The sequence below is a fragment of the Medicago sativa genome, chromosome 8 (assembly GCF_051527215.1).
Source record: "Medicago sativa cultivar Bolivia chromosome 8, Bolivia_mono, whole genome shotgun sequence".
Taxonomy (NCBI): domain Eukaryota; kingdom Viridiplantae; phylum Streptophyta; class Magnoliopsida; order Fabales; family Fabaceae; genus Medicago; species Medicago sativa.
This window is the reverse complement of record NC_140756.1, coordinates 52,645,529-52,665,695: the sequence shown is the minus strand read 5'-3', so window position 1 is coordinate 52,665,695 and position 20,167 is coordinate 52,645,529. Positions and strand designations below refer to the sequence as shown.

The 20,167-nt window shown below is 34.6% G+C and overlaps 2 protein-coding genes across 6 annotated transcripts; one reads left to right on the top strand and one right to left on the bottom strand.

Moving 5' to 3' along the window:
• Positions 1 to 3,819: 3,819 nt before the first annotated feature.
• On the top strand, positions 3,820 to 8,163 carry LOC146899461 (amino acid transporter AVT1I-like). Its single transcript, XM_085732205.1, has 3 exons — positions 3,820 to 3,970; positions 6,068 to 6,672; positions 7,534 to 8,163. Exons 1-3 carry the CDS (start codon positions 3,868 to 3,870, stop codon positions 8,050 to 8,052), a joined length of 1,227 nt encoding a protein of 408 aa, XP_085588331.1. The 5' UTR covers positions 3,820 to 3,867; the 3' UTR covers positions 8,053 to 8,163.
• On the bottom strand, positions 7,603 to 19,798 carry PDE327 (FAD/NAD(P)-binding oxidoreductase family protein). 5 transcript variants are annotated; one of them, XM_085732201.1, is made up of 15 exons: positions 19,432 to 19,798; positions 19,274 to 19,336; positions 16,571 to 17,005; positions 15,993 to 16,064; positions 15,101 to 15,226; positions 14,756 to 14,968; positions 11,879 to 11,926; positions 10,790 to 10,951; positions 10,488 to 10,649; positions 10,125 to 10,218; positions 9,920 to 10,038; positions 9,753 to 9,797; positions 9,225 to 9,553; positions 8,928 to 9,127; positions 7,603 to 8,009 (listed from the first exon to the last, which is right to left on the bottom strand). In XM_085732201.1, the coding sequence occupies exons 1-13, from the start codon at positions 19,765 to 19,767 to the stop codon at positions 9,320 to 9,322; spliced, it is 2,109 nt and encodes a 702-aa protein (XP_085588327.1). In that variant the 5' UTR covers positions 19,768 to 19,798; the 3' UTR covers positions 7,603 to 8,009; positions 8,928 to 9,127; positions 9,225 to 9,319. The 5 variants fall into 5 exon arrangements, with proteins under 5 accessions (XP_085588327.1, XP_085588328.1, XP_085588325.1 ...); XM_085732202.1 differs by having other exon boundaries at positions 7,603 to 7,930; XM_085732199.1 differs by lacking the exon at positions 7,603 to 8,009 and having other exon boundaries at positions 8,651 to 9,127.
• Positions 19,799 to 20,167: the final 369 nt, after the last annotated feature.

The following is a 20,167-nucleotide window of genomic DNA, read 5'->3' as shown; positions in this document are numbered from 1 at the left end:
CCTGTCATGTGACGAGAACACCCACTATCAAAGTACCGGCCTTCACCTGAGGATGCTCTTAAGGAGGTATGGGCTATTAGACCTAAGCATTTAGGTTTCCACTCCTTCTTGACCCCTCTCATGGTTGAACTAGATTGATGTTGTCTAGGTACCCCATATAGATCAAAACGGAAGGATGTTTTATGACCCCGTTCGTGGCAAAAATGACACTTCCAAGAGACATTCTCATTTACCGAGTCAGCTTTTAGGATGATGTACGTAATGTTCCAACGTTGGACCTCTACCGGTGACATTATCTCGTTCTAATTAAAGCCGCAAACTTAATTTTCTTTACCGGTTTTCCCTTCTTGGCCTTATGATAGTGTTCTAAAGCCCGGACATAGCTATTGTTTTGTTGTTCCTATTTCAAGTGTTCATGTGTAAAGCCTATGCCATTTGGTTTACCTATCACTTCGACTTTCTATCATCCTATCTAGAACATCAGTTCCGGTGGTCATCATTCTAACTTGTTTAAGGACATTATCAAGTTTAGAATTAAGTAACATTACCTCTTTGATTAGATCGAGATTTTAGCCGATGACTAATCCTTTCTTCCCGAAGATGATTAATGATTTCTTCCCGCTCCATCACATGCCCGGAAGTGCTTTCATCATGAATGTCTTGATAACCATAAGAAAAAGTTACTTTTTCATAGTCGAATCCTCATTTTCGGACTCTGCATTCCACTCTCCCCATAGCACCGACATGTTTAGCAAAGATCACTTTCAACATCTCCATCTCGTTCCTTCATCATCGACCAGAAACAATCATCCCTTTCTTTTGCTTCTTGAGAAAAGTTGCACATTCAAGTCCGATGTGACCATAACCTTCACACTCATGACATTGTACTCCTTTGTAACGACCATTTTTCTCTTCATTTCGTCATACCTTTTGATTACCCCCGTTGTCCGCCGCTGTTCCATCCGTCATACCTCCGGATCTCGTCGCTTACTTGTTTGAGAATCTTGTTAAACCGTCTCTAGCATAACAAAGTCCTCCGACGCATTCTCATCTTCTATACCCTCTTCCAATCCTTCATCATCGGATGTGTTTGTTGTAAAGGCAATGCCTTTTCCCTTCTTCTCGGATCCGTTATCAACAAAAAGCTCAAAATTTTGTAGAGAACCTATGAGCTCTTCCACCTCGCATGTTGGATACGTCTTGGGCTTCCTCAATGACCGTAACCTTCATGTCAAATCTCTTTGGCAGATCTCGAGAACTTTCCTTACCAATTTTTCATCCGATGCTTTTCTCCAAGAGAATCAAATGAATTAGCAATGTCAAGGACATTCATGTAGTAATCCCGTATAGTCTCATCCTCCCGCATTCTCAAGCTTTCAAACTTGGTCGTCAAGAGTCAAATCCTTGAACTCTTCACCTTGGAGGTACCTTCATGAGCCGTCTTCAGGATGTCCCAAGCATCTTTGGCAACATCACACTTTTTGATGAGTCCGAACATATTTTTGTCCACTCCATTGAAAAGTGCATTTAGTGGCCTTGGAGTTTGCAAGAGACAGTTCATCTTCCGGCGTTGTCCACTCATCTTCCTCCGGCTTCAAAACCGTGGTTTTGTTGCCATCTTTGTCAAGAACAATTGGATGTTCCCAACCTTTCATCACAACCTTCCAAGTCTTGTCGTCAATAGACTTGAGATAGGCACTCATATATGACTTCCGTAGTCATAATTCATTCCATCTAGTAACGGTGGTCCGTTAACAAAACCTCCTTCTTTCTCCATATTGCCGAATAGATCTCCTCTCGGATCTCACCCAATAACAGTGCAGGGTGCTCGCTCTCGATGCCAATTGAAATTCTCGGCACGTTAGTCTTATGATGTTCTAAGAGATGTTTCAACACGAAACACGGATAACGTATGTTGTGCACGATGTTTAGAACATTAAGCTAACAAACGTAATAAGATAAAGATAACGTACAAGAAAGAAAATAAAGAGGCACAGAGAAATTGTTAACCCAGTTCGGTGCAACATCACCTACATCTCGGGGGCTACCAAGCCAGAAGGAAATCCACTAGTGCAGTCCGTATTCAAAAGCTCTCAAAGAAACCACGTTTGACCTTATGACCTAGGACCTACCCCAACTAGACTTCAACCTAGGAACTCCTAGATCCGAGATCTCATCTCACTCCCTTACAACTAATCACAAAGCCCTGTAATTCCCAAATTATAGACTCAAATCAAATTAGGTTACCCTCAAAAATAAGAACATGCAACCTTGCTTAAAAGCTTAGATGCAGTTCACAATCTACCTAACTCCTTGCTTAAAAGCTTCTGGAGTAGTGCACAATATTACAACTCAAAGTACAGTCCTAAACATGCATCAAGATGATACACGAAAGGCTCACAAGATATAAGACTCAAAACCTAAACAAAAACTCTATTTTGTAAAACAATGTCTTGAATAATTCTTCACGTCTTGCGGCCTCCATTATATACCGAAGCAAGGTGTGTCATCCCTTCAATCATGCTTCAGATCGGATCGCTGACTTAATGTTCAATCAACATAGCCGGATAAGGAAACTCCTAGAAAGTAGGCGCATTAAAAGTCACATTATCATCTCCTTAAAAAACTTTCCTAAGTCGTTTTAACACTTCCTTAAGAAATCACATATGTTCTCGATCTCCTCATAATTGCACACGGTTCGTACCAACTCAAGCCGGTGTGGATTCCTTCTATCGAGCAAGCGCGTGCGTAAACATAGGCAAAGCACGAACGTACAGACATTCTGGATGTTGGAACATTGTGTTCCACATCCGACGTGAATATTTGTTTTAGGCAAAAGTGAAGTCAACATACTAATATCCAACAAATTGTCCGCGTGTAGCTAATTTTCTATACTTGGTCATGAAGGGGGAACTTCTTGGTAATTATTTGATCATGTAACTTTATTATCATTTGAATACGCTTAATTTCTTTGATTTTATTCGGTTAAATTTATCCATAATGTTTTTTATGCGCTTATGAATGTTCATTATCAATCTATGTCTTGTTGGCTACTAACCCTAACTTTGAGGGTTGGCCTAATTTAACCGCTCAATCTTTATTAGCTTTAGAAATATTCTAATGATGTTTTATGAACTTAATTTAGCGTTCTCTAAAACCTTAAATGATTATGGACTCACCTAAGACATTAGGGTGCCATAATCGTAGCGTAAGTGACCAAGACATTGGCCTTATCGTTTTGTTCAAATATCCTAGAATCAAGTTACCCGCATAATCGGGTTCATAGTGTTTAGTTACCAAATAATTCAGAGAAGGAAATATGACATTACCTAGTCATTTTAACATATTCTCTCGAAGTCATGTCAACCAAATCATTGCCAAATGCAAACCCCCTACATATCCTAATCATTATCGTAGTCATTCCCTTGAAATTACACAATCCGATTGATATGAACTTATAAATCTTTAATCACTTTATTTTAATTTCACCCTAAAATTATCGCTATGTGAATCACTCAAAAATTCATTATGTTCTATTATAGAAGAAAAAAAAACCTATAATTACGTTTAATATGAGACTGACTATTAATTAAGATAAAAACGATACTCATCACAAAAAGAGGAAATTAAAATAAAGATGGTAATTATCTAATTAAAACACATGTCACTTTTTCATATTTTAAAGGAAGTATTGTATCCTTGATTGAAGTGCATTGATGAATCATTATTAAGAACCATTTGTGGAATCTATACTTTTTTTAGACACATGGAATCTATACCACTTAACACTATATATTAACCGGTTATTACATACAGTGTAGAGGCAACAAGGTTTTCTCATTGCCTAACTAATTATCTAGAGAGAAAATGGAGATAGAAAGCCAGCTCCAAGTTTCATCAAATTCAGGGCAGCACAAAGAAGGAACCTCTTTTATCAAAACTTGTTTCAATGGACTCAATGCCTTGGCAGGTATCACATTCTTTCTTTCTCAAACTCTTGCATGAAAAGTTAGTCATAAGTCATACTTCCTCCGGTCACTATTATAAGCAAAATTCCACTTTTTAGATACATTGAATAGTTAATGTATCTAGTCTTTATTATAGATTAAATACATTAATTATTCAATGTATCTAAAAAGTGAAGTTTTGCTTATAATAGTGACCGGAGGGAGTATATGCGAAACTAGTTAATGAAACATGCGTGGCAAGAACATTTATAAATGGGATGATATTCATTTTGTTCCGTAAATGCGTAACGAGAACTAACATTAGTCATGATGTATCAACATTTTAAAATAGTTTTTAGGGTTAATAGTGTTTTTCACCCCCGTAATATAGGTCATTTCCGGTTTTCGCCCCGTAAAATTTTCAGTTTGATTTGCATCCTTGTAAAACTTTTTTCCGTAAAAAACACCCCTCCCCGGTACAACTCCAAATTCGCTTACGTGGCGCCGATTTGACATTTATTATTAAAATCTATTATTAACATATTTTTAAATTTTTGGAAAATAACTGAATATTTTTATGATTTTTTTATTTTTTAAAATTTATTTTCAAATATTTTAAAAATAAAATACGATGTGGAATTTTTTTTTACACTCGGCCATTTAAAAAATAATGAAAAAATGCCAAATCGGCGCCGCGTAAGCGAATTTGCCGAGTTAGACGGGGAGGGGTGTTTTGGAAAAAAAAAAGTTTTACAAGGATGCAAATCAAACCGAAAATTTTACAGGGGCGAAAACCGGAAATTGCCTATATTACAGAGTGAAAAACACTATTAACCCTAGTTTTTAATTGTGCACTTCATTAGTTAACTTCTTTTCTTCAATACCGACATTAACTTTTTTCATATAAGGACCAAGTAAGTAGCTATAAGAACTGGTATGACATTTAGTAAGTATATTGAATGACTAATATGAGAATATTAACGAAATATTTTAATGTAAATGAATATTTTGACGAACAAAGTATACAATCAATGATTATTTTCAAATTTTGATATATTATGAGACCATTATGTCTACTCATTACACATTTAATGACCAAAATGACTATTACATTTTATAAAATGTTTGCAGAATGTCATAAATATAATGATTCTTCAAATCTTTTATTGTTAGTGAAAAATTGCATATGTACATGTCTTTTCTTAGCTCTCATTATGATTTGGCATTACAACATTATAAAGCATCATGGAGTTTTTCCCTTTCCTTCTATTTTCGGTAATTCAGTGATGGCTATCTCAGAATTCAAAGTAATGTCTTAAAAACCGAAACTGACATGATGCTAGTAAGGTATGACGTCTAGATCATGGTTCAATTGCTTTAAACTAAGCGTAATAATAGATTATTTAAGAATTTAGAGTGTTCCATATCACAGTTGTTGGACAAATTCCTTGTGATGGTTGAAAGCTAAGAAAGCCAACTTTGTGTATGGCTTTCGGTGTTGGTGGTCGAGCCCGTTTATTTGTTTGGGCATCGGCTAATTTTTGTTTATCTTTAGTTGATCGTTTGTACATTAATGTGGTTTTCTTGGTACGTCTTGTGCTAAGAAAATCACTTTGTCGTTGTTAATATAATCCATTTTTGCTTGTTCAAAAAAATATTGCTCATTTGAATCAAAGCGTAGTCATGGTTGAACCACTTAAATAATTGAATCATAGACTATGAAAACGGATACGGACATGGACAACGGACACAACATGGACACCGACACGCCGATACCGCTAACAATTTGAGAAAATCATATAATTCGGTGTAATTATATGTGTCGGTGTCGGACACGACTCGTGCCGTACACCGAGACACGCCTAATCCTAAAAGTGTATGTGCTTCATATCGTGTCCGACACCGGGACACACTTAATCTTAGATGTGTTTGTGCTTCATAAAATTCGTAGATAATGCTAGCTCACAATTTAGCCAGTTGGATCATCTGGTTTAATTCAGTTTTTAAAACATTTGAACTTCACAAACAAAGACCTCCCACTTTTCTTCACTAAATTACAATTATTTATTAACAAATGATAACATGCTTATAATATTTTAACAAAGATTATAATTATTCAGGTATTGGGATACTCTCAATGCCATATGCAGTTTCTCAAGGAGGGTGGCTAAGTATCATGCTACTAATTATTTTTGCCATGATATGTTGGTACACAGCTTTACTTCTAGAAAGGTGTATGAATCAACAACCATTAATCAAATCCTATGCTGATATAGGTGAGGTTGCTTTTGGATATAAAGGAAGAGTTGTAATAGCAAGTTTCATATATGTAGAACTTTTTTTAATTGCTGTGGAGCTTCTTATATTAGAAGGTGACAATTTAGAAAAGTTGTTTCCAAACATGGACTTCACAATGATTGGACTTATTGGAAGTAAAAGTGGTTTTGTGTTAATCACTGCTTTGATAATATTGCCAACAACTTGGTTGAGAAGTTTAGGAGCTTTGGCCTACATATCTGTTGGTGGGGTAGTGACTTCTGTTGTTTTGATTGGTTGTGTTGTTTGGGTTGGAGAAGTTGATGGTGTGGGGTTTCATGAAAGAGGCAAGTTAGTAAATTTGGAAGGATTGACAACTGCAATGAGCCTTTTTGCTTTCTGTTATTGTGCTCATGCATTGATGCCCACAATATGCAATTCCATGAATGACAGAAAGCAGTTTTCTAAGGTAAGTGATGTCTTTGGAATAACATTTTATTCTTGTTTTTCTTATTCTACAAGGTTAGGTTTATGTCTTCCTGGTCTTTTGTTTTTCTTTTTTCATAAATAAATTTCTAACATATATAAAAAAAATATCAGTAGTAACTTAGAGACTAAGCTATGATATATTTACAGAATGTATATTCAACATAATATTCTATCCTAAGTAACTTAGAGAGTAAGCTAATATATACATTCTATAGAGTAAATATAATTATTTACTATTTATTTATATATCAACAACAATAACACCGATGAGCATTTCCCTAATAATAAGAATAAGAATATTTGAATGACATATATTTGTAGTTAGTTGTTAGAATTTTTCTCCTACGTCCGAATTTGAACCCAAGACTTCCAACTTATTATCCCTTAGCACAAACCAATTGAGTTGTCTAACCCCATAATAGTTCATGAAAAACTATAAATAAAAGAAAGAGAATAATAAGTTTACTAAATTAACTTCATTGAGTATTGTTGTAGTTAAAAGTGGATGATGTTGATTTGAGAGCAATACATATAATATTAATTAGATGATACATTTGTTCTCGTGAGCTTAGCTCAGTTGGTATTAGATGATACATTTGTTCTCATGAACTTAGCCAATTGGTAAGTGACAATGCATAGATCCGGGGTTCGAATCCCGATCACCACCAAAAAAATTAGATGATAAATTTGAAAAAATTAGTAATATTATATTAAAAACTAAAAATGCTACTGATTTTTTTTTCAAAATGTAACACCCATTTGACAGAAGATGTATTTCAAATCCAAGAGATGAAGTCACTTTACTTTTGTTCTTACCACACTGATATTTTGCTTATTGCAGGTTTTGCTGGTTTGCTTTATGGCAAGCACAATTATCTATGGAACTGTAGCTGTATTAGGCTACAGCATGTTTGGGGATCATTTGAAGTCTCAAATCACATTAAATCTACCCACAAATACAATAAGTACAAAATTAGCAATATATACCACAGTAATAAATCCTTTCACTAAGTATGCTATTATAATCACTCCAATAATCAATGCCATTGAAGAAAAATGGCATCTATGCAAGAGAAGACCTATTAGCATTCTCATTAGAACAGCCATTGTGGTAAGCAGTGTCTTTGTGGCACTATTTGTTCCATTTTTTGGATACATTATGGCATTTATTGGTGCTTTCTTGAGTGTGGCAATGTCATTGTTGTTTCCTTGCCTCTGCTACTTAAAGATGAATAAAGCTGCTAGGCGATTTGGGTTAGAATTGATCATAATCATAGCAATTCTGCTCATTGGTACATTTATTGGAATACATGGTACCTACATTTCACTTATGCAAATAATAAATAGTGTAAAGTCATGAAGAATCAAGCTTAAAGCTCATGAAGGATTATGCTTAAAGCTCATAAACAACTATTTGAGTGACTCTAACACGAATGTACAATACCAACTAATAAAATACATTTCTTGTTAATTTACTTTTCGATGATGACTAAAAGAGAAAAAGGAAGCCTGCTTGAGCTATTGATGCATATTTGAATATCATCATTTAGTTCAAATGTGACTTGCAATGTAAGCATTTGTCCATTTTTTATCATATAATAAATGGCAATACCAAACGTATCCTAAAAAGTTGGTTGTGGTATTTCAAAACAAGTATATGCACTAAAACTCCAATAGTTTATGGTAATATGGTATACAGCAATAATCAAAGTCTTTTCTAACTGGATGGTAGTAACTAACTGATGGTCTATGATAATAAGGACATCTCCAGCTACATTCTTGAATTCTTATTAAGAGCAAGTAAATGTTGGTTGTTATTTTGTCAGTTGGCAAAGTCGAACTCGTGACCTCCACATCATAATGTCACTCCCCCAAACCACCAGCCACCTTGTCACTCCAAACTGGGTTCATCATTAATGGAGGATATTGTATATGCCAAGTGTAAAATCGTTCATATATATACGAATTAGTTTTTATTCTTAATCCTTAAAAACTGAGAAATCATCTGTGGGAATTATTCCAAAGAAATAAATAGATGTAGCTTAACTTGTAAAGCTATTGTGTGAAGTTGCAGGGCCAACTTAAAGTAAGCTAAGAACCCAAACCTTGTTATGAATCCTAAGATTGTTGTAAATACGGAAATAAACATCAAACTACAAGAGTTCTAAGCATGACCATGCAATTGGTGTTTGGTATTTCCACCATCTCAAATTCATTTTATAGGTAGATACATACATGTTTTGTCAAGCTGATCATCATCCAAAATTGCAGCTACCAGGTCCAGAGGCGTTTGCTTCAACTTCAAAAAGGAGCATGCAAGCATCCGGATCTGGTATGGTATTCTATGGTCATTGGGGAAAAGGCAGCAACATAAATGAAGTTTCGAAGTCTTCCTTCCGGTCTCGGTGGATCAGTCTGGAAGACAACTTTGTTAGCTGCACAATTTCAAGAGAGAGATACCAGTTAGGATCAGTGTTTCTTCTATGAAAAGCTGAAGCTGACAGAAGAATAAGAGCAGAATCACAACATCACCTCAAATATTCAGCGCGGTGTAACTGGGATGCATAACCTCTTCCATTATCTATTGTTTTTTGTGCCTGTAGAAATCTGAAGAAAACTTATTTCTTTTAGTATTTGACGAGTCCAGCATTATGAGCCTTGCCAAGAACAGTTTTAACATCTCCATGAAATAAATTGAATTTTTTCGCAACAGCAAACCCAGCATGCATTCCATCTACCGCGGCACTAACAATACCACCAGCGTAACCTGCTCCTTCACCAACTGGATATAGTCCTTTTACCGAAGTGCTTTCATAAGAGTCAATATCGCGAGGAATCTGGATCGGGGAACTGGTCCTAGTCTGGAACAGAACATTGTATAGGGAAAATAAATAACAGTTGAGAAGCAAAGTTGCGATAATCATAAGCTTTATACAGATCTAATTTATGTCTGTAGACTAAGCCAGGAGCTCGGAAATATAGAGAATTTTGGTGAATATGTAAACACAACGGGGATTTATTGATAATAGCCTCAATTGAAAAATGAGTATTTTTAATTACCTCTACACCGTGAAGGAGAGCCTCATTGCAGATAAACCCTGGTAACTGAAATGTTTGGAAGTTTTAATTTAAAAAGTTAAAGGGAGAAGAAATGTTTAGATCAACTTTGATAGAAAATTTTATGAATACTATAGTATACTAATTTGCAGGACATGAAAACAGCAAACCTCCTTGTCAAACGTTTCAAGTGAATGCTTCAAAGCTTCAATTATGTTTGCAGGAAATAGCTGATGAAGATTTGATGCCTTCACACCCAAGCGATAACTTGACGGTGGAACAGATGTAACTGGCACAAACTAGTTAAGCTAAGTTAATCTAGAGAGTGTGAGAGTAACATATAAATGGTATTATGGTAATGGTCCATAATTTTACCGGACAACTTATTCTCAAGAAAGTCTGGAACTGTCTGTACAGGCACTACAAAGTTTCCTCCTCCCATCACAGCAGCTCTTCGTTCAAACTCTCTCTAAATAATAGTAGTAGTATTAGACAAAATAGATAACGTCAAATTTTAAAAGTTAAAAACTCTGCTATATGCCCATCAGGAACAAGGACAATGTTGTTGAACAAAATTCATAAGATGCAATACGGGTCCATTTCTTAAAGTACTTACGCTTAAACTCTAGATAAACTGAATATGAATTTATCGTTCCACTATTTAATAATTAATTAGTTAAATTAAGTTGTAAGTAACGAAATTTAAATACAACAAAGATGTCAGGAAATCAGACCAACCTGAAACTCAACACCAGCGAGGGGACCATAGTAATTCAAAGCTTCAAAATCATTCTTTGTGACTGACACCACAAGTGCAGCATTTGCCCACCTAGATGCTCGCCGAGAAAATGACATGCCATTGATGCATATTTCAGATGGACTTGTACTTGTGAGAACAACCTATAAGTTCCAATATTCCATACATTACTACCAGTTGATCGTTTAGAGAAATTAAAACAGAGTAGTAGTTTAATGCTACTAATCCGTCCAATGTAATCAAATGCAAATCAATCAGCACTGTATGTTCATGGAACGCTTACCTGCCCACCTGGACACATGCAAAAAGAGTAGCAACTGCGATTTTCCACCTTTGAATCAGTTGATTCATTGAAATCATCTTTGTCAATATAATTAGCAACTTTGTAATCTGCCACTGGAACTTTACCACGTCCACGGGAAACTTCAGATGCCAGTTCAGAATACTACACATTTAAATTTCCATGCATCATAATCATCACAAATAAAAAAGTCTGTGATGAACAGATTTTATGATAGTCAGAAGAATGTCAGAAATCGAATAGGATAATATAAGTAAGTCATTGTTAATTCTAATACACACAGGTTAAACGTATACAAAATAAACATCTAAAAGAGCACCAGAACAGAAATTTACTAAATAATAGAAATCACGCCCAAAACAAAAATACACTTTGCTGTCCACAGAGACAAAAATACAAAACATCAATCCTACATTCAGAACTACAGATCTTATGATATACTACTAATTTAGTTCCTCAGGTTAAACTGCCACCATAATATCCCTCCAAAGAAATTTTCATAAAATTAATCTCAAAGAAACACATATCACCAGATTCATCCCTAAACTTTATATCTTTATAGGAATAATTCAGTAAAAAGGAATCTTTGGAGGACTCATAAGGAGACACTTAGTTTTAAGGCACAAATTTGGGGACAATAATTTTTAAAGGTTGATAGGAACATGGTATTTTGTCATTAAAAAGAGAGGGGAATATATCCTGAAATGCATATACAACTAGAAGAATGCCATGACTATATAACTTGCTCCCCTCTATGCTCCCTCTCTCTTATTTATCTACATAACATCGTAATTATGTAATAACTGATTGAGTGGAGAAGGAGCAATTACCTTAGGTATATGCTTATGAAAAAACAAGGGTGCATAATTTTTTAGGGTCATGTTAACTTGTGCCCTAAGGGCACAAGTTAAGGAGCTTAAAATGGAAATAAAAAATAAGTTTAATATTTAAAATATAACTTTTGAGACATTGAATGCACAATTTCCAAGCAAAAACTTCTACATTTAGTTTCTTAACTTATGCCTCAAGGGCACAAGTTAACATTTCCCCTTTTTTTTAATGTATACAAACCTGTATTCTGTTTATTAGCTCCTGAGGATGCTCAATCCGTAACCCTACCTGTTTACAATGTATAAAGAGAAAAAAGTTAAAAAAGGAAGAGATAGAAAATCATGACATGAACAAATGTCAAAGCAAACATCACATCATCATTTCATGGCACTAAAAATCAAAGTGCACAAATAGGCCACGACAGGGTGCATCATGTTACAACCACGAAAAATAAGAATTTGGCCGATCTACAATACCTTAAGGATCAGATCTACATTAGCTTCTTATTTAAATTAAAACTTTGTCAAGCTAAATCAAATAGCGGCAAGTCTTTCAAATTTATCTACATGTCATGTGAATCCTATCAATTTGTTAAATATGTTAGTAGTTATTTTTCCAAGTCACATCCATTGCAGGCTACAACCCCTTTGGATTTGGTTCACTCTATTGTAAGGGTCCAAGTCGTATTGTATCCACTGACCACTCTAGGGTCCAAATATTTGGTAATATTCACTGATGATTATTCTGTATGTACTTGTTTATTTTAAATGGAAAACTGAACATAGTTGTTTGTTATCTTTATAAGTCTTTTTCTCAAGAAATCAAAAATCAATTTGGTGTTCCTATTTGCACTTTGCAAAGAGATAATGCCCCTGATCATTTATCTAATCAGTTAGAAAATTTTACAGTTTCATCAAACATCTTGTACTCATTCCCCTCAACAAAATGGGGTCACTAAATGGAATAACAGACAGCTTAACTGTTGTACCAACATCGGCCACCTTCACTTTTACCTTCAATACTAGTGTACCAACATCAACCACCTCCACTTTTATCACTCCATCCAAGCAAAACTGTTGTAGGTTGTCATTAGATTTCACACTTAAAGTTGGATTTAGTGGTAAAGTTAATATACTCGAACCCCTTTGGTTGCCAAAGGCATGGCCGAGACTATGGTGACAATGTCTCCTGTCAAAATGCATTTTTAGGCTATTCTTCTCCATGGTAGCTATTTGTCCTTGGCCACTTTACCAGCTTTAAGAAAAAAATATTTTCCTTATGGTGGGTGATTCAATAGGAGTTTACATGGAACATTTTCTTGAACTTGTTTGTTCAAGGGGAGTCTTCAGACTTGTTTGTTGTCTTTATAAATTCTTATATGGCCTCAAACATTTTCCTAGGTCCCAGTTTGAAAGCTTTATCACTATAGTTTAACCTTTTGGCATGGTTTTGAGTGATGTTGATCACTTGGTGTTCCATCTTATTCAGCTGCAGGACCTATTTGCTTGATTGTGTATGTTGATGAGGTCATTACAAGTAGTGATCATTATGGTAAATCAATATCTTTGACATCGTTTTCCAACAAAAGATCTTGACAAACTTCATTGCTTATCAGGGATGGAGATTACACGGTACAAAAATGACATTGTGATTTCTCGGTGGGAGAAAACAACTGATATTTTGGAGGATCCAAGAATCATCAATGATAACCGAGCAAATACTCATATGGAACTCAATACCAAACTTCTACCAAGTTAGGGTGGGGTTCTTCAAGACCTAGAGAAGTACAAAATGGAAAACTAAATTATCTTAACGTGTTCAGATATTTCTTTTGATGTGAGTGTGGTAAGTCAATTTTTTTAACGCTCCCTATGAAGTAAATTGGGATGTTGTAATTCACATTCTAAAATATATTAAAGGAGAACCACAAAAAGGACTCTTGTATGAAGAGAAAGGTCATACACAAAGCAATATCCTATCAATTTCTGGTTATTACATCTTTGTTGGTGATAACCTGATCTCTTGCAAGAGCTAGAAACTGAATGTTGTGGCAAGATCTAATGCAGAATTAGAATATTGAGTCATTGCTTAAACCACTTGAGTTATATGGCTTAAACAATAACTAATTGAACTAGGGTTTGGGAATGTTTCACATATGACACTCATTTGTGATAATCAGACAGCCCTACATTTCCCCTCAAATCCAATTTTCCATAAGATGACCAAACACATTAAGATTGTCATTTCATTACGGAGAAGATATTGTCGAGAGACGTTATAACAAGCTTTGTAAATTCAAATGCCTAACTGACATATGTCTTCACTAAATCATTGAGAGATCCTCAAATTGAGTGTATACAAGTTTGGTTCATATGATTTATATGTTTCAGCTTGAGGAGGGGGCAGGGGGGAATAGGAAAATATAAATACTTCAATTTATGACTCTGCAGATGTAATATTCTCCCATGTGTAATTGAGGCTTATGGATTCACTCATTTTTCATTTTATCAACAAAAAAAAAAAACCACGACACCCATGTCCCTTGTCCACACTCTGGATGTCACGTGTAAAACAGAAGAGACAGTTCATGAAATCCATCCAGACCTCTACCATCTCCAAACAATTCTACTGTGAGTGATACATGAGAAGATTTGGGTGATTTGACAATTATATCATCGTGATTCATGTCTCATGCAATAGGTCCCTACTGAAATTTTCTACTCAGCAACTACAAACTATTCACATTGAGGAGAAGGTGAAACTTTAGGGGAGGAATTAATACCTTATTAATTGAGGGAATTAGAGGTAATTATTTAGTTAGTTAGTAGGGAGATAGAAGAAATAAGGTATGTCGTCTATTGATAAGACGGATTGAGACAGATAATTAGGTAATCATCTGAGTGGATTGGGGCCACTATTGGGAGGTTGCAAACCATTGAAGCTATATATTATTGTTCAGTAATCATGGAAATGTTCCCTAATCCTTGTAATAAAAGACGAGCATTTGATATACATCCACCGGATAGCAAAGCTTACACGAGGAAATGCGACAGACAAACATCACAATTTCCATAAATTGAAATGAAGATTAAAAAGATAATGTCTAAGTAAACTCACAGCAAAATCTTTGGGTACCAGTTCCACATTGTGAGTAAGAAGCATTTGATATACATCACGGGCTGAATGACCCACCGCCAGAATAACTGCATCACATTCCAACTTCTGACTTCTTAAACGCAATTCATCGGCTGATTCTGATACCATAACCCCAAGAACTTGTCCATTTTCTATCTGTAGATCATCTACTCTTGTTCCAAACTTTATGGTAACCTGAAAATACGAAGCAGCAGTGTTAATTGGTCAGTATGAAGACAAGTGCAACAAGGAAAATTACACTAAGCAAGATAAAAAATTACACTGACATGAGATTATTTTCAATGCAAACAAATTAATGGAACTCACACCCAAATCTTGCAGATGTTGCCTGAAGTTGCGAAGTAATGGAACCAACCTATCTGTTCCTAAGTGAGGCTTACCATCAATCAATATCTGTTTTGTAGCTCCAAACTGCACTAAAGTTCTCATAACCTAAAATGAAGATTTTATGAACTGCAGTTAGACATAAGGGCATAATGGGTAAATTAAAACTAAATAAATCTTGTTTTGTTAATTATCCTGCTAGCTAATAAAACCTTCCCAAATAAAATATATATGGTTGGGTCAAAACCTACCAAAAAGTAAAAAATATCCCACTCATTTTTTTATCAAACTTCTATTATATTAGTTTTTCCTAATATTCAGGGTCATTATGAGTAAAAGTAAACTAGAGGTTGCACACATGAATGCTGAACTGAGAAATTAAATTAATAAAATCTCAATAAGAAATAAAGCCTTTTAGCACTAGGTGAGGTCAGTTTCGTGAAATTAAAGATGTCATAATGTCCTATCTCTCAATGGTTTGGTATATAGTTTTCATTGATCTTCCTCTCGCATGGTTGTCAAACATTCGAGTTAATTTTTAAACTCATCTTAGTTGAAGTAAGGAATGACGGCCAAATCACAAGAAGAATCCTTTTTTTATGAACTAGGTCAAACTTGGTCCCTGGATTTTAGACACTAGTGCTTCTAATCAGTGAGCGGGTAATCCTTCTCTTTTCTCTAAACTTTCATTCCCTAAAAATACCTCATAACATCACTCTTGTTAATAAGTGATGGGTCTATGGTATATTCCCTAAAAATACCTCACAAAGTGCACGGATGTCCTCAAAGCTTCTTTTGTTTATATATTCGTGGTTTAACAATTCTTTGTAAACAGTACAATAAAATTGCCATTTTAAATTCAAGTGAAACTAACCGCAATGACACTGCCACTATTGCGTCCAATTCTAGTTACCAACTTTCCATCACTCCAGGTACCTGCACCACCCTGCCACACATAAGTCCTTGAGAAATGACAAAGTAAATCAGCATAGTTGAATTTAAAGCAACATAAAAAAAATCACATGTGAGCTGAACAACTATATGTAAATAAATCATCTCATTGGTGATTTTATAAGCATTTAGAAGAAACTACTACAAATGTATAAATATAGCAACCTAGATGGGTCTGAAAAAGGTGCACAAAATTTCCATTAACTCTAATAAAACTTCACAATAAGATCCCTGCCAAATGGGTAATGTGGAGAAAGGTCAAACTATAGGAACAAAGCAGCACAAATGGGACAAAGCACTCTCTCGTGTGCAATCTTTTGAATTAAATTGCATGTTTGTCAGAACCTGACACTTCAAATGAATAACTGAATGAATTTGTAACATGTGTCCAAACTACCTTAAATCAGAAGCGACGAAGGATGCAACCATGAATGCAACATAATCTATTACGTATGAAATAAGCCATCACTAAAAGAAATAAATAGACATGAATAGTACAACCTCCCCAAAGCAGAAGTTACTTTCTAATTCCAAGATTCGCCGAACTACAAGAGCACCAATATCACGCCCCCTCTTTTCAACTGGTTGACCTCTTTCTATTAGCGTAACATCTGCACCAAGCTCTGCGAGAACAAGCGCAGCAAATAGGCCAGAAGGCCCACTACCCACAATTGCAATTTTTGGCTTTCTGGTATCCTGCTTTTTGTACAACTCTTTTGAGAAGATGCTGTGTCCATTTTCCCCTTTCACTAAATCTTCTTTATTTTCTTTACAGTCTCGTATAATACTCATCAGATCACCAGAATCTCCTCCGTCATTGACACGTTCCACAAGGCCAACTTTAGGCTGCAGCTGAGATATAAAGTCCCAAGAACGAGGCTCGAGGCTGAGGAGTTTCTGGACATCCATCTCCACAGTATGCACAAATTTGGGCTCCTAAAATTCATAAAAAGCATCAGCAAAACATTATAAGAGGATGCAAGTGCAACAATGATAGAGACCGTACCATAATTTAAAACGATATTTCACTTGTTACAACCCAAATTCAGATGAACGTTTAAAACATCATTCACATCAAATGAGGTTTTCACTACATTCAATCACAAACATGTTGTTAATTGTGGATGATATACATATCCTTAGAGGTCAAAACCAAATAGATAAAACATAAACCAATGAACTCATTAATTTAATCTGTGACATGGTCAAGGTTGCACCAAGTTAAAAAGAAAAATATAAAAAAATCAGTTTGCATTTCATATTTTTTACTCTTAAATAATGCCACCAGTGTCTCATAAAAAAAAATAAAAAATAAAAAATAAAAAAAAATTCGTGACTGTGATATGGGATGTGACATCAAGGTCTTCAATGTGTTCACAGCTGCAACGTGACTGCATTCATAGTCGTTGCATTTGACCGCCATGTTCAGGGTCGCGATGAAACCACAGTTTAAAACTTTGAACGCCACTATGTAATTGCATATTTTTTTCAGTATTTTAATGATTTTTGTAATATACTCCCTCGGTTTCAAAATGAGTGTCGTTTTAGGTGTTTACACACATATTAAGAAATGCAATGATTAAGAGAAAGAGAATGGTTATTTTACCAAATTATCCTTATTAACTATTGGTTAGTTTTAAAAGTAATACTTTGGAAGTAGTGTGCAGAGTATTAATTGGAGGGTACAATTGAAAAGAAAAAGTTATTATTGCATTGGAAACTGAAAGCGACACTCATTTTGAAACAAATTTTTTTGGCTAAAGCGACACTCATTTTAAACGGAGGGAGTAATACCTTAGGACATGTTTACTTCCGAAGTTTCCTGTTTCCATATCCACCGATAAAATGAGTATTAGAAAAGACATTATAAAAGTTTTTGAAAATGTGTTTTAAAAATGGATTCATCTTCGATAATTATGAAAACTTGGATAGAAATATGGTAAATGATATAATATTACGGCGTAATTTGATCCATTTAACTGACCTCCCTTAGTGGGATAAGGATTGATTGCTATTGTTTTGATAATTATGAAAATTTCAAAACCCTGATACTGTTGGTCTCTGGTTAGCTTCTTTCTTCTCTCTGAAAAATCTGAGTGAGGGATCAAAACCGGTGGAATTTGAAATAAGGCGACCAGTTTTGTGAATGGGTGAAAACATTGACCAAAACAGTAATTAAGGCAACATGTTTCAATCCCATGGAACATTAAAAATTTACATACCTTCCTATCATTCAAAGGTCGCAACATCAGCGACTATATAAAACCTTGAATATGACTATCTTATCGCATTTTATTCCCTAATATTAAAGATGTTTTAGATAATACATTAGTGGTTGTTATCTTCTCGTCTTTCCTGTTTACATTTCCAAGTATAAAATAAACATTCAAGAATGCATTTTAAAATAGATTGAATGTTTTTGAAAATTCTGGAAAATTTCAAAACATTGATCTCTAGTTAGCTTCTATTTTCTCTGTCACAATTTAAAACTAAATTTCATAACTAAATGGAGTTCCAACCACGCACATAGGTCATGTTTAGATAAACAAGTTAATTAAACATTTACATTATAAACACTTATTGTGCTATTGTATACGCTACTTCTGTAACAAAGATAAAATAAAGTCAAATATTTTTTGGTTAATACGTCAAATATCCCCTGTAATTTGGGTAAGATCTGAAAATAGCACCTGTAAAAACAAAAACACAAATTTCACCACCGTAATTTTATATTCTTCATAGTTAGCCCTCACCCTGTTAAAAAATTCCTCAAATAACCCATGTAATTAGGCAAAGTCTGAAAATAGCCCTTGTAAAAGGCTAAAATATGAAGAATCTAAAATTACAGGGGTGGAATTTGTGTTTTTAATTTTACAAACGCTTCTTTCAAACCTTGTCCACATTACAGAGGTTGTTTGAAGTATTACCCCAACAATTTTCATATAAGCTATAAACTATAAGTTGTTTTCATAAGCTATCCTAGAGAACTTATGAAAATAAGCTAAAAACAACTTACGACATGTCATAAGTTGTTTTCCATAAGCTCTTCCAAACAGTCTCTTTTACATGAATGTATCAAATCATCGTCTTACCCTCAACTCACTTTTAGTCAAAATCAATTTTACAGAATCAATTCACTCAAAATCAATTCTTATCACAGCATAATCAAACATAACGAATGAACTCTATTAACAATTAACATACCTTCCTAGCATCAAACGATTTTCTAACAACTGAAAACGGTTCTCGTGGTAACATCGAAGCAACCTGAAACAAAATAACTGCGCATTATAAAACGAAGTTTAGCGAAAGAGAAAACAAGGGATTAAAAATTTAAAATAAGTTGTTATGAATTATTATACCGGAAACTTGAGAAGCTTAGCAATAACATGAAGAAGAGCATCAGAAACTTCTAGAAAGTCTTTACCAGGGTCTTGATCAAGTGGAACAGCAAGGTTGCATAATCTCCATGTACCCTCAAATTTGTTGCTCTTATTATCATTAGTTGATAAAAGTTCTTTGTGCTTTGACTTCAATTTTCTCTTCTCTGACGGGTACCGTTGTTTGCCGGTTCTCTTGTTCGCGCATTTGATGATGATGTTACTGTTGCGATGTAATTGGTTGCGTCGGTAACTGGGAGATGAAAACCAGAAAGTGGTGTTCAATTGGTTTGAACAAGAGGGAAGAAGAAGAACCATGGTGACTGACTGAGCTTAACTGCTTTGGGATTTGCTGTTGGGGGGTTTTGGATATGGTGCTTTGTTGTTAGAAATTATGTTTAATTGCGTTTTTATCCTTCTATTTTATCACATTCACGATAATACCAACCCATTTTTAAGATAAAACTTTTTATCCTCCATGTAAAGTAAAAAATGATATTTGGGACAATTTTTGCACATCTTTATTTAATATTGTTTTTTTACCAAGAAAAGATAGAAGAAGAAAGTTGTTAAAAAATAATTGTACAAATATCATTTATTTAAATAAAATATTTATTGCAATTTAGAGTTTAACCTAAAAATTTTACCCTAACAATGACGATATTTGGTCTTAAAGGAACAATGTAGAAAAATGATTTTGTCATAAATCACTAATGTG

Excerpts from the sequence above, each read along its gene's own strand:
- PDE327 (XM_085732201.1), bottom strand. The coding sequence starts at position 19,767 with ATGGTTCTTCTTCTTCCCTCTTGTTCAAACCAATTGAACACCACTTTC. Across the intron at positions 10,219-10,487 it reads TCGCTGGTGTTGAGTTTCAG|AGAGAGTTTGAACGAAGAGC; the intron begins GTTGGTCTGATT and ends ACTATTATTTAG. Across the intron at positions 9,798-9,919 it reads TTGAAACGTTTGACAAGGAG|TTACCAGGGTTTATCTGCAA; the intron begins GTTTGCTGTTTT and ends CAAACATTTCAG.
- LOC146899461 (XM_085732205.1), top strand. The coding sequence starts at position 3,868 with ATGGAGATAGAAAGCCAGCTCCAAGTTTCATCAAATTCAGGGCAGCAC. Across the intron at positions 3,971-6,067 it reads TGGACTCAATGCCTTGGCAG|GTATTGGGATACTCTCAATG; the intron begins GTATCACATTCT and ends ATAATTATTCAG. Across the intron at positions 6,673-7,533 it reads ACAGAAAGCAGTTTTCTAAG|GTTTTGCTGGTTTGCTTTAT; the intron begins GTAAGTGATGTC and ends TGCTTATTGCAG.